Source organism: Phyllosticta citriasiana (genome assembly GCF_038021145.1).
Source record: "Phyllosticta citriasiana strain CBS 120426 chromosome Unknown IWZ02scaffold_6, whole genome shotgun sequence".
NCBI lineage: Eukaryota > Fungi > Ascomycota > Dothideomycetes > Botryosphaeriales > Phyllostictaceae > Phyllosticta > Phyllosticta citriasiana.
This window is the reverse complement of record NW_027117283.1, coordinates 36,657-63,183: the sequence shown is the minus strand read 5'-3', so window position 1 is coordinate 63,183 and position 26,527 is coordinate 36,657. Positions and strand designations below refer to the sequence as shown.

Here is a 26,527-nt window from a genome sequence, read left to right as displayed (position 1 = left end):
AACTTGTAGAATGATTCGACGACAAGTTCTCCCCTACGAATGGTTCACAACCTTGGTCTGACGTTTTACACAACCAGAAGACAGTAAAAAATAAGAATGTCAACCTCTTGGTTGAGGTTAGTGAGCAACACATGATCGGGTTGCGTAGCAATGGTTGACAATGGAAGAGGCGAGTCTGGTGGATTTGGGCAAATTCTGTCTGAGTAGAGGCCTCGGAAGCCTGTGTTCGGTTTGGCTTTTAGGAGCAAAAAAAGAGCTCAAATACCAAGTGTTGACTGAAAAAGAACGTTCCGCTACCGAGAATGCTATCTTTTGAAACGATATGAGAAATTCTTTGTGGAGAATCCCAGAAACTTTTATCGGAGTCGATGTCCGCCGAAGGTGTCTAGGTTGCCATCTTGCTCTGTAAAATCAAGGCCTTCGTCAATGGTGGGGGTAGGAACATCGGAAGAGATTTGGTCGTGAGGAAATTCGGTGTCGCCCAGATTTTTGGAGGGATCCCAGTCGCAGCGTCCCACTGTCTTCCGAATTAGCGCAGACGTCTTGTCGTTGGTCTCGACGGCTGAACCACTTTGCAACTCTTCGGCCATCGGGAGTGCAGGGATTGAAATTCCTGCCTTTCTCCTCGCGGAATTGACCTTCGACTTGATGTCTGCATCAGGATTGACATGACGATCTTCTAGTGTGTTCGTCGGCTTCTTTTTGAGCCAGTCTTCCCAGCTCAATCTTCCCATGTCTTGACTTTTCTCTTCTTCCTCGCTCTCTCCGGTGTTTCGAATCTTCAGCACCTTTTCTATTTCTCCAATGCTCCATTCGTTCATGATCAGGGCTCGATCTTTAGTGATGTGATCTTGAAATCCGGATATCTTGTCGCGCAAGTCATGCAGCAAGACGACGAGAGTCTTTTGGAAAAACCTGAGTCTCGTAGCCTTGTCATAAAAGTCGGCGTGTCGATATGCTAGGTATTCGGCAAATTTGGTGCCCATGGCCAACGCTTCCCTCATTGACTCCAGCTGGCTCGCACGGCGGTCGTCTCGGAGCATTCGCGCGAAGTCGATGGCTGGTTGCAGTCTCTGAGAAAGCACTTTGGCAGTTTTTAGGCCCTGGTGTTCGGACTCGTTGCGCATCAATCGAACCCTTTTGCAAAGATCGCTCAATTCTCGGGTGGTCACACGTTCGCCGCGCAGCTTTGATTGGGCAATGTGCCCCATCCGAAATTCTTCCTCGAGGTACACCAGCCATTCTTTCAGGGGAAAGCTTTCCGCGCACGAGGCTTGGCGTCTGTTCAGGTACCCCAAATGCTCCCTCTTCAAGAATTGATAACAGACTTCTTTGAGCATCTCTATGGCTTGTCTGAAGATGAAGTATTCAGCCTTTCTCGGGTAGCTTTCGGCCTTGCCCCACCAACTCTTTTCTCCTTCAATTTCATTAGGCGGTTGGTGGTGCATCAGCATCTTCAAGGACGGCTCGTTTGACAAGACGGTCAATAGATCGGTCATGGCGTCATCCACCGTATCTTTTCCAAGCGCCTGGTTCCAGAAGTCACGGATGTAAAACCCTGGAGGCTGATCGGAAGTTTTGATGATTCTCCTGGCTCTTTGAACTTCTGGCTCTACCAGCTCCACGGAAGGGTGAGAGCAGGCCATGTCAAATGTGCTCAGTCGCTGTGACCACAAAAACTTCAAAGACGAGGTTTGCTCCTGGACCGTCATTCCCAGCAATGCCGGGTCTTCTGAAGCCCACTTGGTTTTGGAAACGAGCTCCCTGATTTTCGTCATTTCGAATCCCTCAGATATTCGACGTTGAATGATGGATGGGTAGTGCGTGAAGAGTGCCCTTAGAGTCTCTTTGGTGAAGTCTCGTGATTGAACATTTTTGCGGCGACGGCGAGCCTGGCCAGCCCGGGATGAGCGGACAAGGCGAGAGATAGCTATAGGCTGCCGCATGTCAAGTGTGGTGTTGAGGACCGTTAAGAACGGAAGTTCAGAAAGGCTGCTGTGCCGCCGACCACATGTATTTACCGAAGAAAAGCCGCTGCGGGGGTGTCGTCACCGTGGCAACCTGCAGATGACTAAACAGACAGCAGCAGCGCTTCAGACGCTTGGATTACGACGTCCACCGACCCGCCCATGACCTTCAGCCTCTCCGTGTCGCTCTTCACCACCACAGGCAGTCCATCGCTCTGCGCAGTCCATTGTCGCCCGCCCCAGGTAATTTCCTCGGCCTGCGCGCCCCCATCCGGACCCGTAAGCTTCTCGACCGTGACCTGCTGACCCTCCAGACCTGTCAAAGTTATGGTGACGTTTGGACGCGGCGTCATGAATGACCGCCTCCATAGCTGCAGGTCGACCAGCGCAATCTTGGTCAAAGTTCCCAAGCTGTACGCCCCGTATCCGACGACATCCTGATCCCCAGACCCGAATTCCGCCACCTGCAAGTCCCTCTGCCTCCCGATCAACTCGGCTACGAACACGTTTCCGTAGAAGCTCCCGAGCGTCTGTGCCGGGCGTCGTTGGTTGTTGAGAGTCGTTTCGATTGGCTGCCACGGCGAAAAGGGAAATTTGGTCCCGAGCTGCATGTTGACCCTCCTCGCACCCTACCGCTGTCAGCACAAGACGTCAAGCCTGGCGTGTCAACGCACCAAAGTCATGGTATAGAGAATCCAGTCAATCGTCCACAGCGCAGTCCCCAGGCTGGCCGCCAAGTCGAAATCCGGAATACCGCTCTCGTTACCCAAACTCGCAGCCGCTTCTCCAATCACAAACGGAATGTCCGGATGCGCCCTCTTCATGTACTGGATCCTGTCTTTGAACCTCCGATCCGACTGCGACACTGTTTCGCGGTGGTTCATCAATGTCCCTTGCAAGCTCCGTCCAGATCGCGATTGATAGCTGACTTTCTTAGATTTGAACTTGTCGGATTCTTTCACATACTAATGCTCAGACACCGTCTTGGTCCTCTCTTTCGAAAGCCCAGCATTGAATGCCGTTTCCCTACCCATTAGCCTCCATCCTCTCAGGTATGAAAACACTTACTCGCTCCACGGATCGGCCGCGAAATTTGACAGAGCCAACGCTTGGAACTGCGGTCCATCGGGAAGATCTCTCGCGATGGTCTCGGTCCACTGATTATACTCCTCCACGTAATTTTTTGGCTGATACGAACCCGGTCGATCGTTTACGCCCTCCTCTGGGCCCGTTGCATTGTACAAATCCGGCTCATTCCCCAATTCAAACGTGTTGAACGAGTTCCCCATGATCGTGAGGCTGTCCCGCGCAAACAGCACCGTGTTTGACAGGTTGTTGCGCGCCAGCGGCAGTTGGAAGTCCCATTTCACATTGGGGACTATTGTAAGGCCTTCGAGCCAGGACTTGCCGATTGTGAAGGGCGCGTGCAGCCCCCGCTTGCTGCGCTCGTTGTTGGCGAGTTCGGGCTGTACTGTTGTGATGGCCTCGGCTTGGTTGGGATCGTAGAGGAAATTGTCGCTGTTTTGTTAGCTCCTTCTCAAATTGATTCGATTTTTCTTACGTCGTCGTCCCTCCCAGTCGTATATACGTCTCCGCGCCCGTGATGTTGTAGAACGTAGCAAACATGTTTAGCGAGAAGCGATTTGGCGCATTCGCTGAGCCGGTGTAGTTTGTAAAATCCCGTCCTTCGATTGCCAGCCCGAGGTACGAGCGATCCAGAATCTCGGACGCATTGTGCGGCACATTTTTGGGGATCTCGATCGTAGCGCCACGGGAAGGAGGCACGCTGAGGAGTAGGGGGACAGCGAGATTATAAGCTTTCATTTTGGTGGTGCTACTACACAAAAATAGCAGCGACGGCTTTTGTACATGAACGCTTCTACTTTGGCATTATTCTACGACGCACGCTACAGGCTACAACAACTGCCGGGCCGTGGTGTCTGGTTGGGCAACGTGCCCGGCAGCAAAACATTTAAGAATGGCTAAGCTTTGTAGTCTGAAAAACAAGGTTGCAGATAGATAGGCCGAGGCAGATTCAGCCCCAGTCGGTCGACTGCAGTTGGGCGAGCCTGTGCTTCCAACGCTCCCGCCGGCTTGGCCGCTTTTCTCAAGACTGCGGTGAACGCGGGCTTGGTTATGTTCCCTGCAATGATGTCAATCGTCGTATTCGCGTCCGCGCCGTCTGTTTTGTCGTGCCACCTGTCGTGACGGCATCGATGTCGGCACGGGTTGAGTGCCGAACTCTAATGGGACGCGTGCTGAGACGTCCGGCCGGCTTTCGGCCTTTTTCCTGCCTCCACACCAAAACATGAAGCCGCCGTTCCTCTCGATACCCAACGCCTCACGACATATCCCACGGAAACCCTGCCATCTGCGTGAAGTACTCTGAGATGTTGCGTTCGCCGTCTTCCAGCTGCGCCGGATCGTAGGGCCATAGCAGCGAGTTGAAATGATTGAGCTGCGTGTTTGGGCTGACCTCGCTCTGGATGACGCGCAAGCAACGCGATGCCGTCGAATTCATAGAAGCCATGTCCTCCAGCAGCGCAACCGTCTGTTGGATCTGCTTGCTCCAGTCATCGGCGTGCTCCGAGTCGGGCTCGTTGCGCAGCGCAATCAGCGGTATCACGACGGCCTGGAACACGAAGAAGATGCCGTACCAGCACGCCATGGCGCTCTTGCGCTGCGTGTACCAAAAGTCGGACACGAGCTCGATCGTCTCGCGCGCCGCCTGGAAGCACCGCTGCACCGCGATGCCTATGCCCGCTTCCTCGTTGCCAACCCCATCTTCAGTCTCGTTCTGCTGCTGCTGTCCCCTGTTACCGGCGCGCTTTTGCAGAATTTGGCGGATCAGATACGGCCGGAAGATCACCACGCGAAAGTTGCGGTACCGCCATTGAATAATCGCTTGGCATAGCCGGAATTTGGGCGCTTGCACTACGCCTTCTTGGAAGTAGGGTGGTAGGCTGTTGACCCACTTGCAGATCGTCTCGTCATCTAGCTTGACAAACGTCTCGGGCGGTGGGTAAATGCCCGTCATGAGAATGGTATAAATCTTTTGAATGGCGAGGTTGAATGTAGCTTGACAGCGTAAGTTGGTGTAGACGGTGGTCTCGGGGGCTTCCGCTGGAAAGGTGTTTGTCGCTTTGGTGAGGTCCTGACTAGTCAGAATAGGTACGTTATGGAGAGGGGAAACTCACGGAATCACGAAAATTTCGAGGAAGGCCAATGTTGACGCCATTTGGCAGCTCAATGGGCCGCGAGAAGGTTATGGATGCTCCTACGTCAAATATGACCAAACACCACCAGACTCTTCGACGCATTTCGATCTGCCACGGCTTGACTGACCAGTCTGGATACTCGCGGTGGAGACCGATGCCTACTGCCATTCGTTTGGCAAGGCCGAGATAATTGTATCCAGAGTTTGGCTTGTTGGCCTTTTGAACGTAGTTGGCCATCAACGCCAGAATCTGTACGAGCAGCATGCTGCCCGTTTCCAACATGTCGATTGTGAGTTTGCTTTTGGCAATCTCAAACAACGAAATGTGCATTCCCAGTGGCGCGTTCCCCGAACTGCAAGCCCCAAGGGCCGCGACGACGTAAAGGAGAACTTGCCACAGACTGTCGGATGGGCGCGGAACAACCTCCATGTACTCTGCACGGAAAGTCGGTTCGTGGATCACAGGATACGATGGATGGTACAAATCAAAGTAGTCGTCAAGGTACTGGTCGAGCTGCGATGGCAGCGGCATAGGGAGAGTCCCCGGAGGCGGAGAGGATCTGCTGTCGCCGTTTGATGGATGGGCCAGCTGGCCCAGGTCGGTCAAGTGAAGAAAGCTCGCTCCACACGCAATGCCTGATTCCCCATCAGTTTGGGAAAGAGGAAACGAGATAGTTGCTAACCCAGATAGCCCTCATTCTCTTCGGGCAAGTTGGCCATGCCGTCGGCGCGCCGCAAGCTCTTTCTCGACATGAGCCGCTCATCCCACTCCAAATTTCCAGAAGAAGAAACGGGGGTCAGCTCGAGGTTGAAGGGGATGGCGCGTCGGCGGGATTCGTTGGGTTCCTTATCAAGCGGGGAGCCAGAGCCAAACGGCGAAGGTTCATCATCGTCTTGGACGACCGTGTCGCGTCGCGTGGGCTCGGGCTCAGCGCTGTTGCCATTGATGCTGCCAGACTTGTATTGCTGGACCAGAGCGCGCGCCTCTGCCAGCTGGTTCTCGACCTCGGTCAGGTACCTTTCAGATCAGCACGACGGGGCTGTGCGTGGCGTCGGTGGCTCACTTGCGGGTCAGTGGCGTCCGCTGACGCTTTTCATACGTGCACGACGCGCCGGCACGACGACACGGAGTACATGTAGGAAGCTCTCGCGAGCACTGAACGATGGTTGCGGTGGTTAGATATCACGTGAAATCAACGGCGAGCGGAGTGGACCAGACGCGGCGGACCTTGATCTTCTTTCCATAGCACCTTCCACAAGACTGCCTGGCGAGAGGAGGCTGCTGCATGAAAAAATAACGACATGCGCGAAGCTGTTTTTGCGGATTTGGAGTTGGATGCTGAGAGGAGGATTGGAAAAAGCTGGTGTGGGGAACCTGACAACGTGTGGAGAAGCCGCGCCAACACCCATCATCCCCGACCACCGTCGGCCCTTTTGCCCCGGATCTTAACCCATCGACTCATGTCTACCAACAAACCTAACACTTCTTATGCCTCCTCTCTGTATTCGGCACTTGTGCCCGCCTTGCCGTTGAGAACGGTCGTGTTACCTCCCTCCAGCCTTGCCCGAATCTCCTCCATCATGCGGATATCCGATTCACCCGAGTTTCCGCCAAATATGTCGTCCATTTCCTCTATCCGCCGGCCCTTGGTCTCGGGCACAAAAAACCATACCCAGACGACGAGTAGCACGCAGAAAACTGCCCGCGTTAAATTTTGCCTTTCACAGCCCAGCATGCCACTTACCGAGGAAAAAGTAAAATGTTCCGTACTTGATGGACCGCAGCATACGCGGAGTGATGAGCGCGACGATAAACTGACCATTAGCCAACGTTTGGTGTGTGGTGCGAGATGCTCACGTTGGACAACCAATTGGTTGAAATCGCGACTCCAACAGCCTTTGAACGCACTCCTGGCGGGAACATCTCCGACGGCATGATCCAGTTTACGCATCCTGTGCCCGTCAGCTTGGCTCGGATTCGCGTCGCGGCACTGACCAATGCTAAATGCGAAGTTGGATATGTAGACCCAGACAAACACGGCCGTGGCCCATCCGGCTGCTCGATTGCTCTCCCACTTGTGTTGGTACACGGCATACATGGTGCCCACAATGAGCTGCGCGACGCTCATGCCGACCCCGCCAACGACAAGGACCGCGCGACGGCCCCATCTGACCTGTCAGCGACGTCGTTCGTGGATGCAGTCTTGCTTACCTATCAAGGTACATGATGGCAGGGATTGTCGAGAAAAAGTTGATGACCCCGACGACCCCCGTCGCAAGGAGGCTCACAGAGTTGCCGCTAAGCCCAATGTCTTTGAAAATCGTCGGAGCATAACTGAACAAGTCAGATCAACCACCTGTTGGTCCAGAGCGCGGGCACAGACTATATGATGGCATCTGATAGTGTCAGCGGAGCTCCCGGTTCGGGACGAGCTACTTACTGATTCCAGTAAATTGTTGGATGATTTGGAGGAGGCACGCAATGACGAGGCGCCTGTTCAAATGGCGGACGACAAGAATCTCGACGTACTGTCTGAGGGCAAGCTTGACTGGCGAAGTGACCCCTGGAAACCGCACCGCGAGGCTCTCCTTGTCAAAGATTGCTGCAACTTTGATCTCCATCAGCTCCGCAGCGACACGAGGATCCTCTGGACCAACGCGGCGCAGCCTGCACAACGTCTCAAAGGCTTCCTCGTTGCGACCTGCAAAGTCAGGACGCGGCTACACGGCAGCAAGGATCTTGACTCGCCTTGGTTCACGAGCCAGCGTGGAGAGTATGGAAGGAAAAATATCGCAACGACCATGACGAGAGAGGGAAAGCATTGAAGGGCAAGCGGCAGCCTCCAAGCGATGGCATGCTGTCCTTCTCCCGTCCCTCCAATGTGCTGGGTGCCGTAATCCAACCAAAAGGCAACCATGATGCCAATGGTGATGGCCAGTTGCTGCAAAGCAACGAGACCGCCTCGAATATTGGGCGGTGCGAGTTCTCCGAGGTACAACGGTACTCCCATGGACAACATCCCGATGGAAATTCCGGCAATGAACCTGCCAACGAAGATTTCTGCAGTCGTCTGGGCGGCGGCTTGAATGATGGATCCCACGAGGAACACGATGTTGGCAAACAGGAGCGACCATCGGCGGGAAACCTTATCCGCAGTCGGGCCATTGATGAATGCGCCCAACATGGCGCCCAGGGTGAGGACTGAGACCATCCAGCCCTGGAGAGTTGGGTCGTTGGCCAGGTCGGGAAACTTGGTGCCCTGTAGAGGTCAGCTTCGTCCATGTGTCGTTGAATAGCCTACAAAACTATGCATCACCAAGACTCCGGAAATGACGCCTTGGTCATAACTGTCCAAAGTCAACGACGAAGAAGAGTTCGGTTCGCGCCGTACCCAAAAAGGAGTCCGCCGATGCTAGCAAAAGAAGCCATGCCCAACACATATTTCTGGGACAAGAGCCCTTTGTATCCTGGACTGCTTTAGCCAAGGCTCATATATTGCACTGTCGACAAACCTGCTGGGCCATAGGAAATGTCATTGTCCCCGGTGACGACGGCAGACGCGGAGACCATGATTGCTGAACGATTGCATGAGTGCTTGGTGTCGTAGTGCAGCACTGAAGACGCTTTATAGACATCCGGCCTTGATTCCACACGCAATTCGCAGCGACTCGTGCAAACAGCCGCTACAGGGATATGCACCGCAATGCGCCGTCTTGATTGGCTGGGCCCAGCCCCAAGACTTAAGTTGGTCAATTCACACGCCTTCGAGTTGCGGGGTTGGACGTCGAAACCTGGAGTAGAAATCTACTTCTACCATTGCCTCCTCTTCCGCACAAGGTTCGGGTGTTTCCATCGGAAGACTGGCGCCCGGTGTTGGCTTGAACGCGCACGCTTTAATTCAACGTCAAGCGCTGCGGACCTCTACAGTCCGAGTGGCTCCCTCGGAATCTATTATAAGCACCATTATTACTCACTTCAAGATCTGCCGCAGTCGATGTGGACTTCGGCCCCGAGCCAATTTAATCCAATCTGTATCTACCAAGCGCGTTCGAGATCAATCATAAACAATGGCGGCTTTAATACAAGTCTTGTTTCTCACCGCGTCCAAAGCCTCGCCAAACTGTTCCAACTTGAAAGTATGCGTAACGATCCCTCGCACATCGACCTTGCGCGTCTCTAGATAATGCACGGCTCTGGGAAGACAGTACATTTCCGAAAACGACCTGTCCATGTCAGCGCCATCAAAGAGCTGGAAGCTGGGGAAAGTTACCCGATGATGGTGATTTCGTCGCCAAATACGCGGCCTTGCCTTGTCAGCTTCGCACCTCTCTCACTGGAGCGTTCAAACTTACTCGGAACCACCTTCACTACCGCGTCCTTGGGGTAAACCCCATAGTAGACGAGCTTCCCTCCACGCGTAACAAGGCCAAACGCCGTCTCGAGCAACTTATGAACACCGGTAGCCTCGACCACAATATCGAAACCATACGGGTACCGATTCTTGAGGTCCGACCACTGGGCGGCTTGCTCTGCTTCGTTTCCGCGGCGCAGAGGAATGTATTCGTCGGCAACGTTGAGATTCTTGGCCAGGTCCAGCTTCGGTCCTTCGTTGGAGGCCAAGATGAGATGGGCACCGCCGTTTTGCTTCAACAATTGAGCGAGGCAAAGACCAGTCGCACCTGCTCCCATGACGAGAATGGAAACACCAGGCTCCGGGCGAATGCGGTCCAGGCCGTGGACGGCACATGATGCAGCCTCGAACATGGCTGCTTCCTCCCACGATAGCTTCTCAAAGTGGAACAACTTTTCGGCAGGGTAAGCGCAGAACTCAGCGAAGCCGCCATTGACTGCCTTCATCAGCATTCTTCAATGACCAGATCTTCAAAGACTCACGATGGACTCCGTGTGCCAGGAAGTTCTCGCAGTAAAGCGGTTTGCCCTGGCGGCAGTAGTGGCAATGGCCACAGAGTTCCGAGTTGTCTGCCGTCACCTTGTCGCCGATTTTGAAGCCTTGGACGCTGCTTCCGATTTTGACGACAATGCCGGATGATTCGTGACCCGTGACGACGGGCATGCGGGAGTCGAAGTTGCCATTGTGGATTTCCAGGTCCGTTCCGCAGATGCCGCAAGACTTGACTGGCAAATTGTAAGATCTTTGATCCTGAAAGAGATTGAACGCTCACGTTTGACCAGCACTTCGTGTGCTTTTGGCTCTGGGACGGGCAGGTCAACCAAGGCCCAATCCTGCACTTTGTTGTAGCGGATTGCCTTCATCGTCTGCGGAATTCGAAAAGCTTCGCCATTTTGTTGGACCATTTTTGGGGACATCGACTGAAGAAGGGGAGTGCAGAAAGGAATTTGGATCCTAGCTTTCCTTAAGTACCAGCCTGCGAGGAAAACGCTTACAGATAATTGTCCAGCAGCGGGCGGGAAGCTTCATGTACTTGGAAGCTTTTGCAGACAACAACACGCAACCCTGTAATGGTGGGGTCTCACGGAGCCCAGTCCTCCGAGTTGCGCAACCGGTGGGGTTGCTGCCGGAAGACAGTCGACCGAACCGCGTCTTACAGCTCTGCAGGGTTAACATGTATCAAGATCATCATTTCCTTATTCTTTCGGGCGGACAACGACAGGGAAGTCTTATCATGTTCTATGTCATCTGGCTACACACGAATGGTGGGAAACTCGGGCAAGTCCAACGCGTCGTTGGCAGACTTGTATGCGTTCTTCGATCTGGTCAGCACCATTACGATTCCTTCAAGATTTTTGACTCACATAGCTTTCCAGCCGCAAAGAATCGGGCTGCATGCTTGGACAATAAGGGCCCTGGTTCTCAAATGCCATCACCTTGGCCTTTTTGGTGTTGTACTGTTGCCAATACGCGACGTCCTTCAGCCCGTGCTTGTTCGGATCCAGACTATACGCAAAGGAGATCCACCTGGAAAGAGTCAATGATCGATTGACGCCATGGTGGAGGTTTTGGCTTACATGGATTGCACGATATTTGCGAGCGCGACGTCACCCCTGGTTCTGTCCTCCTTGTCCCGAACGGTCCCATATACGTACCCCAGCTCCGACGCGTGGGACACGCCCAGTCTCCTCAACGTGTCTTCATTAAACATACTGGCTGAGAATGGAAACCACGGGTCAAAGAAGATGGACAGCGGCGGGGTCTGCTTCCAGACGTAGCTCCAGGTTGGCGCCTTCTTGCTGTGCAGACCGACCCACACGCGCCTCGGGATGTCCATGAGCAGGTCCGTGTACAGCGCCTCGCCGATGTAGTAGCTGCTGTCCGCAGTAGGGTCGGCGTTGTATCCGCGGCCGTTCTCGGATGCCGAGAAGTTGTAGTATGTATCGACGATGGGGTTGACGAGATCCATGTTGGTCGTGTTGAGGGCTCTCATTACCAGTTCGCTGAGATAGGTTCGATTGGTTGCGGTCCCAGCAGACACTCGATTCCCAAGGGATCCTTCGTTAAGGTTCGCGCCATGAATCTGTCTTGTGGTCAATCAAGCACGTATGAGAGGTTAAATCAGCTGCTTACGAGGGGGATCGGGGCAATCTCGTGGTCCCAGTAGTTCTCTGACTTGACGAGTTGGCCATCGACACCAAAACCGACTTGCAAGTTCCCGTAATCGTCGATATTTTGCTCCAGTGAGGACGACGAATTGAACCAGACTTGGGCCAGGGTTTCATAGGGGACCTCGCGCAGACAGGAAAGTCTGTCCGTGGCGTTACCGCATCCTACCGCGTCGAGCGTCTGCTGAAAATACTCGTCTCCGCTGGATGGTGCAATCCCTTTTTCCATTAGTCAATCCCTTTTGATTAGTATTTCTGCTCACCTTTAAGTAAAATACCAGCGGGCCCTCCACTCTCTGCGATTGCGCCCTGGAAAAGTCTCTTACTTTCCTTTTTGACGGCAGCATATCGCATCTGCATCCACGAGTTGAACGATCCCGCGCTTTCACCGAAAATGACAACTTTCTTGGGGTCTCCGCCAAACGCTGCAATGTTGGAATGCACCCACTCCAGCGCCGCGTACTGGTCTTTGATTGCAACGTTCATGATGCCCTCTTCGGCGAAGAGAGTGTTGACTGACAGGCCGAAGCCACCGGTGCGATAGTTCAAGGCGACAAAAACGACTGGTTTATCAATCGATGACGAGTAATGCACAAGGTTTGTCGCATTGTACCTTTTCAATCAGCACGGAAGCTTCCACAGAGATGGAAACTTACAAAATGGACTGTCCCGCAATCTCTGACCCACCATAGATCCAGACCAGGACTGGCAGCTTCGAACGACGTCTCCTCGCGCATACGGGCCGGACAACATCGAGCGTCAAGCAGTCCTCTGCGTATCCATTGTAGTGCGGCGCCGATCTGCCTTGCGGGCATCCTGGACCGTAGGTGGTAGCGTTGAAGCGCTTCTTTGGCGAACCGGACGTATACGGCTGCGGATTGGCAAAACGAAGCTGGCCAACCGGTGGAGCGGCAAAGGGAATCGAGAGGAATTGGTCGACGCTGGCGACGCTCGTGTTTGGCGCGTAGATGCCCTGTCGGAGAGCCACTTCAGGTCCAGGAGGAGCCCAGCCGGTTGAGCCCAGCTGTAAAAAGGCGGACAGTAAGAGGACGAGAAGCATGATGCACCAGACGATTCTACTTCTGAGAATGTCGTCCCCCTCCTCTAGCGACCATGGAATCATTTTATACCAACACTCCCAAACGCCATTGATGGGATCCCCCGCTTGTTTGCATGGCTCTCTCTCCCGATGTGCGACATGGCAAAGCTGACAGCGCGACACTGCATCGCCTGCAGAGCTCGTCCGCCGCCTCGCGCCATGCATGTCCGAATGAGCTCTCTCTTCAGACATGGCGTGGGTGACCAAAGAGATAGCGAAGCTCAATGTCCCAAAGCCAACAATGACCGGCGAACAATACGACCAATTGGCAAAGACAGTGGACTTGGCGGGAAAAATTGGCTCGTGGTTTGAAGCAGCTCATCCAGGCTCTTCGGCCTCTTGATGTATTGCTGCTGTGGTGTATTCGAATGACGGCGCATTCTGCAAGCGTGGGAAAGGCTCTGTCTTTACACGTGGTTTTTCTCATCGCGCGTGCATACCGCCGGCTCGCTGTCAGACACATAGCTGCGGATCTTGGTTACACGCGCTCTTGTTGTTCCCTTTGCACCACCATGGATGGCGATGGTGCGTCACCCAAATGCCAAGGTATGGGGGCCGTGGGGGCACAAGTTGATTCGAGTCGGAGTTTTGTGCGGGAACTCCCGCTGAGATTTTCCTCTGCGTTTAAAGGTAAGACACGTCGCCTGAGCGAACGCCAGATCAAAGTTCGTATACGGCACTGGGGCTTGCATTTGAGCCTTTTGTGGAATAGTTGGAGGCATGGATCTTCGGATATCCCCGCCAAACTGCTCAAATTAGCCAAAACGCCCGAGATTTCAATGACTTTGAATCATCGGGAATACCGATGTGGGGACTTAGGAATGTGTAGGGAAGATCTTTATTTCTCTGTCTGACTTGATCAACTCATTCTACTCTACGTAACAGGAGAGGATACTTCTCAGGAAGTCGAGTGTCTATCCCATGTTCAGCCTTCCGAACTGCGACTCCAAGTCGGCGGCTGGAGTCACTCCATCGGCCGCCTCGTGATGCCTTCCACCCACCGGCTCACCACACTCTGGGCAAGTCGACTGCTGCATTGGTCCGCCGCATTCACCAATCGTGAACGGGTGTCCGTTGCGACAGTAGTACCAATGGCCCGTTCCACTGAATTCTCTGCCCATTGCCGCCACCACGGCGCGCATTTCGTCGCTGGTCACGACGCTGTAAAAGGTCGACTCCCGGAGCATGCGTGTAGTGGCCTCGATCTCTTCGTCCATTCCACGCGTGGTTCCTGGATTTTCGCGACAGACATCCTGGGCAGCGGCGATGTGAGCGTTGGCCTCTTCGCGCAGCCGTCCAGCTCGCTCGTCGTCTCCGACCACGGATGCTTCCATGGCCGCATACTGCGCGAAGAAGACGTGAGCTTCGACCCACTGGCGCGGCAGCGATGAAGTCCTGGCCTCGGTGAGCAGCTCCAGACAGACTTTGCGGCTGTCTCGCAGGTCGACGACGATTTCGGTTCGATGGATCACCGGGATCTTTTCGCGATAGACGGTCATGATGTCGGACAGTACGGCCAGGTCGCAGCGGAGCAAGAGGCCGGTGGCTCTAACGTGCGCTCCGGTCTGTACCATGTCTCGAGGCACCTCGAATGTGGAAATCAATTGCCGGCGACGGCGCGCGTCCTCGCAGAGGTTGAAGACTTTCTTGAATGGCTGCTCTTCCTGGTGGACTTTGCGGTGGTGTCTCCTGATGGTCTCCCGAAGCGTGAAGATGGCGCTGTAACGTTCAGTGAGCCCCAACTCACGCGCTGTCCGTATTACCTGTCTCTTCTGCATGAGCGGTGTGCCGGTGACGTTCAAAATTGGCTTTTCCTCTTGCTGGTTCGGGTGCACCGTCAGGCCATCGTACGTATCCACCAACTGCTGCTGCACTGTATCCAGCTCGCCGCTGAGATTGGTGTACTCCTTTCCAGACCACGCAATGAACTTCTTGGTAGACTCGTCCAGGAGACCTCGACGGACGATTCGACCATACCTGCAGATGTCGCGCAGCGATCCGCGGCACTTGGGACAGCCTTTGATCTTGTCGCTCGACAAGGCGTCGGCGCTCGCGGATTTGATACCAACGATTGACTTGTCTTCAGCAAACTCGTAATGCTCTGACATGCCCATGATGCCGTCCATGCTCTCGACGGTCAAGATGTGTCCGCAAGATGGGAAAATGCACGGATCCTCGTTCGGGTCAATCTCGCCGTAGCTGGCCATCAGGATGTAGTCGACTTCCTGATCCTTGATCTCGTCCGTTGCGCACACATGGCAGTTTCTTGGGTCTGGACATGTTTCTCCGCAGACAGATGGGCCTGTGTCTTGTTAGCTTCGAGTCAACCATGTTCATGATGAGACTTACATTGATGTCCGCATTCCAGGATCTTTGGGCATCTCTTGGAGCATGGGAGCCAGTCGCAAGGAGCAGCACATGGCTTTGTACAGCGACTATGCTCGCAATGAGTAGAACAGTCAGCCTCAGCACAAGGGGTACAGGGTTCATGGCACTTCTTGTCACACTTGGAGTGACTGCATGAAACGTTGCACGGCTCATCGCACAGTGGGCACGGCTGGTCTCCGTGGCACGCCGTTTTGCAGCTATGCTGGCAGGTGTTGTAATCGCGACCGCAGCGCTGGATGCAGACGCCATGACCAACATGAGTCGTTTCTCCCGACCGACGACGGCACAACTTGCAAGACCTTTTGCACGTGTGACCGCAAGGCAAGGCCGACCCGCAAGATGCCATGCATTGGAAGTTTTCAGATGCAAAGTCGATGTGGCAGGCGAGATTCATCTCGTGCTCGCATCCTGGAATCTTTCTCTTGACCATTTCGTCGCACTTGACCCGCGAAAGGTCTTGGCTCTGCCAGCATGGAAGATCAGGTTGGAGATGTCCGCATGGAAGACGGCGACTGTAATCACGGATGTTGACCAGGCACTTGCTTGGGCAGGACTTGCCACAAATCTCGGGACAGGAGTGATCGCATCCTTTCAATGTCTTTTGGCAGGGCTCCTGGCAGACTTGCGCGTTGTGGAGGAGGTCCGAATGGCATCTACACAGACAGGCGTGACCGCACTCGAGTCGCTTGTCGCACTTGCGATCGCAGCCGCCTTCTGGGGAGAAGCGAGCAAAATCATCAGGTTGAGAGACGGCAATCGCTGTGCCTGGATGGCGTTCGCATTGCAACTCCAGCTCTCTGCCAATATTGTTGTTTTCCTCCATGATCTCCAGCACCTGATTCCACATGGGGACGGCCCTGGACGTGTTGGCGTTGCCGATGATGTACATGCCGTGTTTGGCACGAGATAGCAAAACGTTGATTCTGTTTGACGTCTTGAGAAAGCCGCACTTGTTTTGTTTGTTGCATCGGACGAGCGAGATAACGACGACCTCGGCCTCCTCGCCTTGAAAGTTGTCGATGGTGGCAATCTTGAGAGCGCTCAGTGCCGAAGCTTTGGCTACTTGTTGCTCTTCTGCTACCAGTCCTTCTACCTCCAAATTGACCTGGTCTCTTTCGTTGACAACCAGTTCAAAAGTCTGACCGAGCCTTTTGCGAAGCTTGAATAGTTGACCAAGGTATGGAGTCACGACTGCAATCGATTGAGACCCGTATACGCCTTGCCGGATGAGATGCGACACTAGAGCAGAAACCATGTCAACTTCAAAGTCGTTGGACTTGCTCGTCGTGTTTCCAGACTCGGCCTCGCTGTCACCGGCTTCTGGCATATCGTGATTGAACCAGAACAACCGGCGGCGGACCCCAGGAACCGTTGGATGTCTGGCAGTGCTCGGGTCGTCTTTCAGATTGGGGTATAGAGTCTCGCGAACCAGCTGTGAAATTGAGGGGTGCATCCTGCGCTGCGTTTCCAGGGTCACAAAAGGCAGCTTGATGGCAGATTCTAGATCCGGCTTGACGAGCCTTTCCAGCAAAGACACGTCAAGAGAGTACTGTTCACCGTGTCGACTCTGCTGCTCAAGCTCGTAACGGTTGATCTGAGGACGAAGCTGAAGATGGTCCCCGATGAGAATCGCATGCTCAACCGAAGGCAAGAGAGCGGTCAAGAGGTGGGACTCGAGCACTTGGCCAGCCTCCTCGCAGACCATCACTTTGGTTCTGACGCGGCGCAAAAGTTCAAGGTTTCTGGCAAGTCCAGTTGTAGTGATACCGATGACATGGGATTGCTGGAGGCATCGCAGATCCGACTCCATCCGGCTTTGCCGGAATTGTGTCTGAAGGTCGTTGAAGTGCTGCAATGTAGCTATGAGTCGACCGAGAGTGTTTTCCTTGATTTCGCGGATCCAGAGAGCAAGAAGCCTTTTTCGCTCTTGCGTCGTCATGGAGAAGAGTAGCGACTGAATAAGCTCTGCCTCGTGGCGATGTTGAAATTCTCGCTGCTTGAATGCTCCTCCATGGAGCCACTCCGCCAAAATTTTGTCTGGGCGCCGTTGCACTTTTTTATACCCTTCTTTGTCGACCGTCTCGAACAGCTCTGCGTGATGTTGCGGGTGAAAGACACGGAGGTATTCCATAATTGACGCAACTGATCCGGGTTTGTGGAGCACTTCAAACAGCGCACTAGCTTCGTCTTCACACTTTTGCAAAGACATTCCGAGTTCATAGCCGCTGCGCTTCTCGGCCTTGGTCCTTTCCACATTTTGTGCGACCTCGCGCAGGTTGACAGACTTGAGGCGTTCCGACTTGGACTGCGAACCAATACGGATGATTTGTTCAATGCCGGCGTCGATCAAGTGGTCCAACAGCTGGTCAAGGGCGTGATTGGTGTAACAGACGCAGACAATGGGTCCTAGGTTGGCGGCTCCACGGTTTTCGAGCAAGACTTTGATCAAGGCGACACCGGTGTAGCTTTTTCCAGTCCCCGGTGGACCCTGAATAAGGGCGAGCCTCCGAGTCAAGGAATCAACCACAGCCTTGGCCTGTGCTTCGTCCAGAGAGGATTGTTGATGCAGCGTTTCGTGGTTGAAAGTACCATCAACTTTGAGGAATAGATCTTCCTTTGTGTTGGTGATGCTTTTGAGGTTGTATCGGAAACCTGCTTGCTGCGCGTAACTGGGTGGCGGAACTGAAACGACTCCAGAAGCGCTCTTGCTGTCGGGCGCAAGGAATTCTGAGAATGGCACATCGTCTGTCATGCTCATTTTTTGAAGAGCTTTGAGTGTTGGCTCAAAAGCAGGAAAGAGCACACCAGGAAACTCTACAAGAGTGACAGGTGAATTAGTGCCATAGTGGGCCAGCAGTGCGCTGATAGATTCGTCACTACGGTCAAGTGGCCGGACAGTGATGAACGCAAACTCGGCATCAGAAGACAAGGTCTGAGCTTCGTAAGACTCAGGATCGAGCTGCTTCTCTTTCTTGGAGGGCTTGTTCTGGGTCGCACAGACAGAGCAAAATTGCAGCAAGCCATGATCGTTGTAGAGGCAGATAAATGCGTCAGACTGAAGACGCTTGGAGTTACGCCACCATTCAGCCCTATCCTTTGCAGATTTTTCGCGAATCCGACTTGGTTGTGGGAAGCGAATCGTGCATTTGAAGCCGTGGTACCGGTCAATGGAGAAGGACACGATAGCAGACTCTCGGTAGGTGATGGTTCGCAAAGACTGATCTTTTTGAGATGTGAGTGTCGATCTACCGATGCCGAGCATTTGCGACTGGTTTCGATCAGCCTGAATGGCGTCTCTGAGCTGCCCAATAGTGTCTTCTCGAACCAGTCGGAATTGACGATCAATGAGTCCTTCGATGCCGCGGCGGTGCCACGCGGATGGGTCCTTGACGGGAAGATATTCCGACCTTACGGAGAGGATTTCACCCCAGACAGGCAAGATATTGATACGTTGAATGTCTTGATGGTCATTCTCATGCCTTGGGCCATGCGTCGAAAGTTGCCCTGGCAGATCTTGTTGCAAGTGGAAAGTGGGCTTGTGGGCTTTGGGTTTTGTTTTAGTTTCAAAGGCGGGAATTTCATCAGCCAACTTGAGACGCCGCCGCATGCGATCCATCTGGGCGACGCTGCTGTGAAAGGCGGGCTCTCCATGGAACCTGACAAGCTCTTGCAGGAAATGAGCAAGCTTGACCACAACTGCTGCAATACCCGGATTGATTTGAGCTCCTCCAATACTGTCCACCACTTTTGATAACACACAAGTCGTGGCGCCCAGCTGATCCACAACGTCGGAGATGTTGTCCGTATCACTGCGGTCTTCGTAACACTCATCGAACAAGTCGACAACGAAAGTAAAAAGTCTGATTGCATTGGTGCCGTTGTTTCCGAAAAGAATACCGTAGAGCTGTGCAACCTTTTGCTCGAGGATCAAGGAATTCAAGACATCGGGATGCGAGATCGTTTTGAAGAAAGGAAGGAAACGCGCCGTGAATCTCCTCTGACGCTGCAGAATCTTGGGTGGAGGGACAGCGTCTTCGATGAGCTCTTTGACCCGCGCAGTGCCACCGTCAGATGCCAACAGCAAGACGACTTGTTGACGGATCTCAGAGGTGCTGTCGACAAGCTTGGCACTCGTTTGGAAGAAGGTGGACAACGCAGGCCCGAGCGGGTCGACGCGGTCACCATCTTTTGGAATTTGGAAGCGCCAGTGATAGAAGTCATTTTGCGACTGGCTGGCTGGCACTTCACATTGAGTTTGAGCTGCAGGCAGAGCGGTGTTCTTGTCGTGAGAAAAGGTACAAGAGGCTCCGTATTGACAACCGTTGGGCGAGTCGAGGTACTTGCAAAGGCGCGTGAACGCGTTGGGCGGGAGGTTGGTTGAAAAACCGTCCTGACCTTGCGATTGGGGCGTTGTATCCGCTCTATGGTTGTGGGCGGTACGCTGAAGGGTGTTCCTGTCGTGTGAAAAGGTGCAAGACGCCCCTCTGTAACAACCACCAGGCGAGTCGAGGAACCGGCAGGGAAGGGTAAAAGCGTTGGGCGCAAGGCTAGCCGAAGCCCCATCTTGATGCAAGAACTTGCAACGGTCGCCAAAGCGGCAACCGCCCGGCTTTGAGAAGTGTCGGCAGATGTTCCTAGTTCGCATCAGTATCGTCGCCGTAAATCACGTAATGGGGAAGCTTACCCGTTCGCAGCCATCGTGATGCTGTGGCGAGCGCGTGGGGAAGAAGGTTGAGACCGAGAGGAAAGGTAGATGGAGCGTTGTTTTGAGTTTTGGTCGGTGCAAAAGGTGAGTGGGTGGAATCTGCCAGACGACGCATAGCGCGTCAGTCGACAAACAGCTATCTTCCGAAAGCTTCCATGGTCGACTGTTGTTGGAATGGCTGACGGGACCGCATGCCGAGATGTCTCTCTATCACGTCGTCGTTTGTATCTGGGCACATGGCTACACTGTTACCAGTCATGTCTCTATGCTCTGAGTCTCGTCTGCTCTCATGTAGTCAACAAGAGGTCGAACTAGAATCTTCATATCTTTGTTTCGATGCCTTCCATGCTGGTCAATTACATGAAATTTCTGAGTCGATGCTTTTTGTCTGCTAACGTGGTCAGTCATGGAAAGAGTGTCTTGATTGAAACAATGACCTGCCCCATTTCAAAAAAGATCAAAAAATAGGTATCTCAAGGTGTGTGGCTTGAAGGGGAATACGAGAGCAGCAAACCTCATCACCGCTGCTGACTATTCGCATCTCTTAGATCTCTTACAAACTTTGCCAGCACCGTGCCATGATGCATGCCCATCATGCTCCCAGTCTCTTCCAGCCGGTCAATCACCCAGGCCCGCGTCTTTTCTGTCGTAATATCCATGATGCCGATCATGAACAGGCTCCAATTGAGCAAGTTGTTGCCCGATGACCTTATGATCGGCATGTGCTCGGTGCCAATCTGCCAGCTCTCGGGAAAGATGTCGTTTTCGAAATCCAGCCACGGCTTGTGATGCTGCGGCAGCGGGCTGTGGCCCCGGCGACGCGCCTTCGACACGTAGCCAATCTGCTGCGGAACGCTGGCGCAGAGGTCTGCCTGCAGGCCATACAGCGTGTTGACGGTGAGCTGCAGCTGCCGCGTATACTCCGGCTGCGTGAAGACCGGCGGCTTTGCCGAGAAGCCGCGCAGCAGCGTTGCGCGGATCATACTGTGCAACAGGATGCGAAAGTTGCACATCGTGTTGAACGTCCGAACCATCCAAAAGTCCGGGTAGATGTCGTAGAAGCCGTCGAGCACGATGTCCGGGTCTGCATCCGTGTAGACGCGTGTAAAGACCACGTCCGAGGGAAATATTTGCATGTTGGATAGAATGGCGGTATCCAATTCAATGCAGCGCTCAATGATTTCGTGTGTGTCGCTCATTGTCTTGTTGAAGACGCTGGCTCGAAAGTTGGCAAGCTCGACCACGAGCTCCCGCAATCGCCAGATTGGCTGGAAGGGGTCAGGAGCGTTGCTTGGCTTTTTCCGCGCTTCTCGCATGCTATCCATTAGCGCCGCTACTTCTTTTGGAAACGGAATGTCTTTTTGGATGCAGTTGATCAGCATGTTTGACGTGACTTGGAAAAACATTCTGCGGCCGACGGCGGTCGTGACTTGACGCCGGCCACGCAAAGACAGAAGCGCGGCTGTTCCACTGATGTGAGCAGCCCAGGAATCGAGAGACTGCTGCGTGCGGCCATTGGAACTTTCAAAAACTCCTAGGATTATCACGGAGAGCAAGGTCCCATCCTTGAGTGCCTCTGTCGGCGATGCCAGAGCCTGATTAGTCAACCGAATGGCTTCCGCATATTGACCCCATGCTCTGTTGAGCATTTTTTGGTCATGGTGCAGGCGGGATAGTCCTGATAGGCCAACCGCTTTCATGCAGTGAAGCAATCCAGGAGTGATGTCTGTGATCCAAGGATCCGCCAATTTGGCAGAAAAGACGCCCGTGTTGGGCCCAAGAAGAAATGGCTGCAGTGACTGGAAGTAAAGTATCCAGTTGCAGGTTCATCCACGCTAGAAGTAGGGGCGACTTCGAATGATGGCTGGACGAGTGCAAATTCTGTGGAGGCAGGACTAGACGAAGTGGGAGAAGATCCGGAGCCCGGCTCGAAGATAACAGAAGAGTTGGGAGACGCAGAGTCTGATGCAGGGACTGCGTTCCGGGTTACCTTTGCCCTTGCTTTTACTTTTTTCTCGATCCGCGTGCTCTCGTTGCGGAACATGACGTCTAATTGGGAACGATAACCGGGGCATGTCCGCCTCGACTTGGCACATTGCGAGCATCCATCTGGCTGTTGGTCACACTGGCCCCCTGTTAAAAAAAAATTCTTAGCAGCGCGAGATCCAATTAATTGCTCACTCGAATCTTTCGTTGTCGGCATGTGTGGCACCCTTTGGAAGGCTTCCCGCAATAGACCATGTTGCCACGTGGATGGTGAAAGCGTGTGTAGCCCCCGCAGCCGCCCAATGGAGGCCCTGATGGCAATAACGGGGGCGAGCTGGTCAATCGGAAGCTTCTACTTGGGAGGATCCAAGCCACAGCGCTCCCGTGGACCGGTAATTGTGTGAGCGACAGAGTACAGGCCAAGCTTTGCGATGCGCACGGCGGACGAAGCTTGACTGTGAGTAGCGCTAAAGAGCGTCGCAGAGGTGTCCAAAAAGGGCATGCTGTGCGGCGAGAGGATTTGGGGATTATTTATGAGGGAGGTGGTCGAGAGGGAGCTGGAGGCGTAGCTGAACGCTGGGCCATGCGTCATGTTGCTTACCAAGCTACATGTAGTCCATTTTAGGTCAGCAGTGCGAGCGCCCCCCAATACTTTGGGGCGCTTGTTTCTGCCTGGTCTTCATGAACAGCCAAGCCCCGCGCAGGCAGGACTACTTTGAGGTTGCGAAAAGATCTAAGCTGCAAATTCTTACCAAAGGCTTCATCGCAACCGCTGACCCCACGCAGTGAATGCCTCAATTGGAATGGGTTCAAGCTTCACAGCCTCAGCGGGTTGGGGCGTCATGTTGCGCGGAAAAGGTGTATATCTTTTCTTTGTTTCGTTTGTCAAGTAGCATCATTAGCATCAACTGTCTCGGGGAGTTCCATACCAAAGCCAAGCGAGTCCAAAAAGACTCAAACACCACTCTTCAAATTCAATATCAATCCAAGGACGCGCGGAGCGCCTACTGTTGCCAATCGACCATGGCGAGCCTCAACCTCCGGGGCGCCCTTTCCATCATTCAAATCCTCCTCTGCTCGCCCGCCATCATCATTGCCGTCATCCTCTGCGTCCGCAATGGCTTCCGCAGCTCGAGCGGCTGGCGCTTTCTCTTGACTTTTATCCTCACCCGCCTCATCTCTTCCTCATTCCAACTCCGCACTATCGCCGAACCACATACCAAATCGCTGTAAACGGCTGAATGGGTGCTCCTCGCCAGCGCACTTTCGCCCTTTGAGCTGATGGCGCTGGGCCTGCTGTCGCGCGTCCTGGGCTCCATCGAGCGCGTGCGCGGCCTCGGCTCCGTCAAAATCACCACCCGACATATCCAGTGGATGGAGCTGCTCAACACCGTTGCTTTTGTGCCGGGCATCGTTGACGGTGTCAACACTGGCAAATCGTACGATTCGACCAAAGACACTGTGCCGAGTGTCCAGACGGAGAGCAAGGTCCCCACCATTCTGTTGATCGCCACTTTGGGGTTCTTGGTCGTTGCGACGGCCTCAATGGGCCAGCAAATCGGCTTCGCTGAGCCCGGCGAGAAGCGAGTCTTGGCCGCTGTAGCTGTTTCTTTGCCCTTCATATTCGTCCGGATGATGTATTCTGCTGTAGGCATGTTCAACACGAGCGAGACCGCCAGATTCAATCCTGTGTGGGGTTCGGTCGCGCTTCTCTTTGGCATGGGAGTGTTGATGGAATTCGCGGTGGTTTTTATGTACCTGTCAATAAGCTGGACGCTCAAGAACATTAAGCACACAGCGGTGGAATCATCAAAGAACAGGCGGAGTTGAGCAAGAAAGAGTCGGCATAGCGTTGGTGAGAAAAGTAGATTTGATAGACATGACATCATGACAAGAACGAAACTTTTTCAAATCTTTTCCCAGATTTAATCCATGGTCAACACGGCGCGGAACCTGGGCTTTCCAGCCATCATGAATTCGAATGCCTCGTCAGCCTTCTCGAGAGGGAACTTCTCAATCAGGCATTTGACGTCCTGGTTCTGCGCGAAGGCAAGAGCCTCCTCGCTGTCAAGAGCATGACCCGCGGGCCAGCCGTGCACACTGGCTCCCTTAACGATCAGGGGGACGGTGTTGACAGGGATATCTCCGACGGCTGCAAGATGTTATCATGTGCTTCAACCCAGGGTATGGCTTTTGAACTTACGAGCAAGAATGAGCAGCTTGCCCTCAATGCCCAGACCGTTGATCAAAGGTCCAATGATCTTTGGGTTGGGCGCCGTCACGACAATGCAAGATGCGCCTCCCATTTTCTGCAGAGTCTCGGCGGCATCCTCCTTGCTCGTGTCAATGTAGGCGTTGGCACCAAACTTCATGGCAAAGTCTCTCTTCGAATCGCTGCTGGAGATGGCGACAGTCTTGTAACCCATCTTGCGAGAGTATTGAAGAGCCAAGTGACCGAGACCACCAAGACCCTGGACAGCGACGGTGTCTCCGGCAAGAATGTTCATTTTCCTGAGGGAGTTGAAGACGGTGACACCGGCGCAGAGGAAGGGAGCGGCTTCGGCGGGGTCAAGCTCTTCGGGCACTCTGACGGCGGCCTCGGTGCGGAGGAGGGAGTATTCAGCGTCTGGAGCCGTTAGTATTGTTCTTTGGAAAGCACGTTGTCAACTTACATCCACCGTCCCGAGTGATGCCGTTGACCTCGGCATGGTCGCAAGCCTGGAAAAATCCGCGGTTGCAAGACTTGCATATGCCGTCGTGACCTCCATGCCAAGCGCCACCGACGCGGTCTCCAACCTTCCACTTCTTCTCTCCAGGACCAACGGCGACGATGGTTCCAACGATTTCGTGACCGGGAATCCTGGGCCTGGAGAATATGTTGGCGAAGTCCTTGGTTCATTGAAATGTCTCACTTACACGGCGCCCATCATTCCCTCCTTGAGCATGGCATCGGAGTGGCAGACACCACAGGCGTGGACCTTGATGAGAATCTGACCCTGCTGGGGCTGCTTGAGCTCCAATTCCTTGATGACCAGAGGAGTGTTGTGTTTCTCAAAGACCGCAGCCCTGTAAGTTTTCGGGAGTTGCGGAGACATTCTGGGAGAGAGTGTAACGTGTAGGCGAAGGTTGATTGAAGAGAAGAAAGCTGGCTGAGAGACACAGCGGGAGGAGTTTTTTAAGCCCAAAGACTGAGTTACGACTCGTGGGCTCTTGGTGACGTCGGTTTTAATCGGCGGAGCAAACCCATCAAAGTCGGCCCAGATCCGCCGTGGCGTTCAATCTAATCCATAGCATTCTCTTGCTCTCCGCATCCTGCTCGTGAGGCGGGCACGAGATTCTTCTCGGTAGTCTCACGACAGTGCTGACTCTTCTGCCCGCCCAAACATTAGTCTCACGACAGTGCTGACTCTTCTGCAGGCCCGCCCCAACATTTCCTCCATGATTGTTACCGTCGCGAGAGATGGTCAGCGGTGGCCAGCGAGCCTACCTCAAGGATGGTTCATGACTCGGTCGAGGAGATCCTTCGAGAGAAGAGAGTCTGGATAGGGGAGGGATTGGCGTGATGTCACGTCAGTGGTGCGTAAAAGCCGAAGCGAAGAGCCTGCGAGCACCTTGGTCAGCGACACGGATCGAACTACGCAGAAACCGCAACGAAGTCCCTGTCCAAAAACTGATTAGTCAAAAGCTATGCTTACCAGTGCGACCGCGTTGCTGGCCTCATTTTGTAGGTGCCATGCGGTCGTCACTGAATCGTCAGCACAAGATGAGAGCCTGAGTAATCCGATAGGTAATCATGGCCGTGACTGAGGATGGCACCACCTTTCTTGACCGGAGGCGAAAGAGTCGTGTGGCGGCGAGAGAAAAAGACGGGATCGGGACAGAGGTGCCGAGGTGAGTGGGCGTCGGTTGGGGACATGGCTGCCTATATAAGAGCGTTGAAAGACAAAGTTGTCGACGGCTGAGGGCACCATCAAGGTGTCTGTGTGGTCCGTGCCTGGACCTGCTGACGACGGGAGACTTGACACGACTTGCGCGACGCGGGCGTCCGCAAAACCACCCACTGCCTCCCGACTGCATGTCAGCACGCCGACCAAGGTTCTCGGGGCGCCAGGTTGATCTGCAACACCCGCTCCGCAGTAACAGTGAAAGAGCATCGGCTTTGACCAAAATAGTCGGAACCCGAAAGGCATCTGCAAGTCGAGCCCTTGGCCTTGGCTGTGCGACCACATTTAGGATTCATGACGTCGTTGATGTTGCCTTGGGTTGTCGAGACGACCACCTGTTCGTTTCTCATCTTTGCTTTTCGGAGCTTGAGGCCCAACCTAAGGCCCCGAGCCCCGCGGGTTGTCGCTGCGAACACGCGACTTTGCGAAGCGCGCCATCAGTAACCATGCAGCCTGGATCTTGCGTGGAGATTGTTTAGATTGTCCGGAGTCAAGGTGTTCGAGATCCGACGGGAAAGGCCATCTCCCTGGGGCAGCGGCGCAGAACTATTTTTACAAAAACCGTTTTGGGTCTGTGACAGATAAGACAGGACCACCTGCAGCAACGGCCGTCTTTGACATTCCTCTGTACAACGCAATGA

The 26,527-nt window shown here is 53.9% G+C and overlaps 11 protein-coding genes across 11 annotated transcripts; 1 reads left to right on the top strand and 10 right to left on the bottom strand.

Annotated features, from left to right (window-relative positions):
• Window positions 1–244: 244 nt before the first annotated feature.
• On the bottom strand, window positions 245–1,967 carry IWZ02DRAFT_246435 (uncharacterized protein). Its single transcript, XM_066763121.1, has one exon. It carries the CDS (start codon window positions 1,944–1,946, stop codon window positions 357–359), a length of 1,590 nt encoding a protein of 529 aa, XP_066622766.1. The 5' UTR covers window positions 1,947–1,967; the 3' UTR covers window positions 245–356.
• A 32-nt stretch (window positions 1,968–1,999) lies between these two features.
• Window positions 2,000–2,941, bottom strand: IWZ02DRAFT_246416 (uncharacterized protein). The gene is made up of 2 exons (XM_066763120.1): window positions 2,642–2,941; window positions 2,000–2,596 (listed from the first exon to the last, which is right to left on the bottom strand). The coding sequence occupies exons 1-2, from the start codon at window positions 2,849–2,851 to the stop codon at window positions 2,072–2,074; spliced, it is 735 nt and encodes a 244-aa protein (XP_066622765.1). The 5' UTR covers window positions 2,852–2,941; the 3' UTR covers window positions 2,000–2,071.
• On the bottom strand, window positions 2,942–3,733 carry IWZ02DRAFT_246415 (uncharacterized protein). The gene is made up of 2 exons (XM_066763119.1): window positions 3,529–3,733; window positions 2,942–3,485 (listed from the first exon to the last, which is right to left on the bottom strand). The coding sequence occupies exons 1-2, from the start codon at window positions 3,591–3,593 to the stop codon at window positions 3,032–3,034; spliced, it is 519 nt and encodes a 172-aa protein (XP_066622764.1). The 5' UTR covers window positions 3,594–3,733; the 3' UTR covers window positions 2,942–3,031.
• A 575-nt stretch (window positions 3,734–4,308) lies between these two features.
• On the bottom strand, window positions 4,309–6,472 carry IWZ02DRAFT_377247 (Zn(II)2Cys6 transcription factor; the record flags this gene model as incomplete). The annotated part of the gene is made up of 5 exons (XM_066764939.1): window positions 4,309–5,121; window positions 5,165–5,820; window positions 5,868–6,202; window positions 6,249–6,340; window positions 6,413–6,472. The coding sequence occupies 5 exons, from the start codon at window positions 6,470–6,472 to the stop codon at window positions 4,309–4,311; spliced, it is 1,956 nt and encodes a 651-aa protein (XP_066622763.1).
• A 199-nt stretch (window positions 6,473–6,671) lies between these two features.
• IWZ02DRAFT_469245 (sugar transporter) lies at window positions 6,672–8,755 on the bottom strand (the record flags this gene model as incomplete). Its single annotated transcript, XM_066768700.1, has 10 exons — window positions 6,672–6,883; window positions 6,930–6,999; window positions 7,043–7,137; window positions 7,181–7,353; window positions 7,397–7,519; window positions 7,622–7,905; window positions 7,944–8,444; window positions 8,487–8,532; window positions 8,577–8,652; window positions 8,698–8,755. 10 exons carry the CDS (start codon window positions 8,753–8,755, stop codon window positions 6,672–6,674), a joined length of 1,638 nt encoding a protein of 545 aa, XP_066622762.1.
• Window positions 8,756–9,239: 484 nt separating this feature from the next.
• Window positions 9,240–10,501, bottom strand: IWZ02DRAFT_432560 (chaperonin 10-like protein; the record flags this gene model as incomplete). Its single annotated transcript, XM_066766230.1, has 4 exons — window positions 9,240–9,408; window positions 9,456–10,032; window positions 10,079–10,321; window positions 10,369–10,501. 4 exons carry the CDS (start codon window positions 10,499–10,501, stop codon window positions 9,240–9,242), a joined length of 1,122 nt encoding a protein of 373 aa, XP_066622761.1.
• A 347-nt stretch (window positions 10,502–10,848) lies between these two features.
• Window positions 10,849–12,824, bottom strand: IWZ02DRAFT_432559 (Alpha/Beta hydrolase protein; the record flags this gene model as incomplete). Its single annotated transcript, XM_066766229.1, has 6 exons — window positions 10,849–10,911; window positions 10,961–11,123; window positions 11,174–11,679; window positions 11,730–11,983; window positions 12,028–12,377; window positions 12,421–12,824. The coding sequence occupies 6 exons, from the start codon at window positions 12,822–12,824 to the stop codon at window positions 10,849–10,851; spliced, it is 1,740 nt and encodes a 579-aa protein (XP_066622760.1).
• A 953-nt stretch (window positions 12,825–13,777) lies between these two features.
• On the bottom strand, window positions 13,778–19,949 carry IWZ02DRAFT_432558 (uncharacterized protein; the record flags this gene model as incomplete). Its single annotated transcript, XM_066766228.1, has 4 exons — window positions 13,778–15,165; window positions 15,213–15,904; window positions 15,929–19,885; window positions 19,936–19,949. The coding sequence occupies 4 exons, from the start codon at window positions 19,947–19,949 to the stop codon at window positions 13,778–13,780; spliced, it is 6,051 nt and encodes a 2,016-aa protein (XP_066622759.1).
• A 525-nt stretch (window positions 19,950–20,474) lies between these two features.
• On the bottom strand, window positions 20,475–22,159 carry IWZ02DRAFT_432557 (uncharacterized protein; the record flags this gene model as incomplete). Its single annotated transcript, XM_066766227.1, has 2 exons — window positions 20,475–21,755; window positions 21,791–22,159. The coding sequence occupies 2 exons, from the start codon at window positions 22,157–22,159 to the stop codon at window positions 20,475–20,477; spliced, it is 1,650 nt and encodes a 549-aa protein (XP_066622758.1).
• Window positions 22,160–22,965: 806 nt separating this feature from the next.
• IWZ02DRAFT_490003 (uncharacterized protein) lies at window positions 22,966–23,772 on the top strand (the record flags this gene model as incomplete). The annotated part of the gene is made up of 2 exons (XM_066769624.1): window positions 22,966–23,171; window positions 23,202–23,772. 2 exons carry the CDS (start codon window positions 22,966–22,968, stop codon window positions 23,770–23,772), a joined length of 777 nt encoding a protein of 258 aa, XP_066622757.1.
• Window positions 23,773–23,819: 47 nt separating this feature from the next.
• IWZ02DRAFT_246154 (chaperonin 10-like protein) lies at window positions 23,820–25,213 on the bottom strand. The gene is made up of 4 exons (XM_066763117.1): window positions 24,859–25,213; window positions 24,615–24,808; window positions 24,146–24,568; window positions 23,820–24,094 (listed from the first exon to the last, which is right to left on the bottom strand). Exons 1-4 carry the CDS (start codon window positions 25,035–25,037, stop codon window positions 23,868–23,870), a joined length of 1,023 nt encoding a protein of 340 aa, XP_066622756.1. The 5' UTR covers window positions 25,038–25,213; the 3' UTR covers window positions 23,820–23,867.
• Between the last annotated feature and the right edge of the window lie 1,314 nt (window positions 25,214–26,527).

Bases quoted from the DNA above. Each gene is read 5' to 3' on its own strand.
- IWZ02DRAFT_246154 (XM_066763117.1), bottom strand. From the start codon at position 25,037: ATGTCTCCGCAACTCCCGAAAACTTACAGGGCTGCGGTCTTTGAGAAA. The intron at 24,809-24,858 runs GTAAGTGAGACA...CATATTCTCCAG, and splicing joins GAGGGAATGATGGGCGCCGT to GCCCAGGATTCCCGGTCACG. The intron at 24,569-24,614 runs GTAAGTTGACAA...TAACGGCTCCAG, and splicing joins CATCACTCGGGACGGTGGAT to ACGCTGAATACTCCCTCCTC.
- IWZ02DRAFT_246435 (XM_066763121.1), bottom strand. From the start codon at position 1,946: ATGCGGCAGCCTATAGCTATCTCTCGCCTTGTCCGCTCATCCCGGGCT.
- IWZ02DRAFT_246415 (XM_066763119.1), bottom strand. From the start codon at position 3,593: ATGTTTGCTACGTTCTACAACATCACGGGCGCGGAGACGTATATACGA. The intron at 3,486-3,528 runs GTAAGAAAAATC...CTAACAAAACAG, and splicing joins CGACTGGGAGGGACGACGAC to CGACAATTTCCTCTACGATC.
- IWZ02DRAFT_246416 (XM_066763120.1), bottom strand. From the start codon at position 2,851: ATGAACCACCGCGAAACAGTGTCGCAGTCGGATCGGAGGTTCAAAGAC. The intron at 2,597-2,641 runs GTGCGTTGACAC...TGACAGCGGTAG, and splicing joins TTCTCTATACCATGACTTTG to GGTGCGAGGAGGGTCAACAT.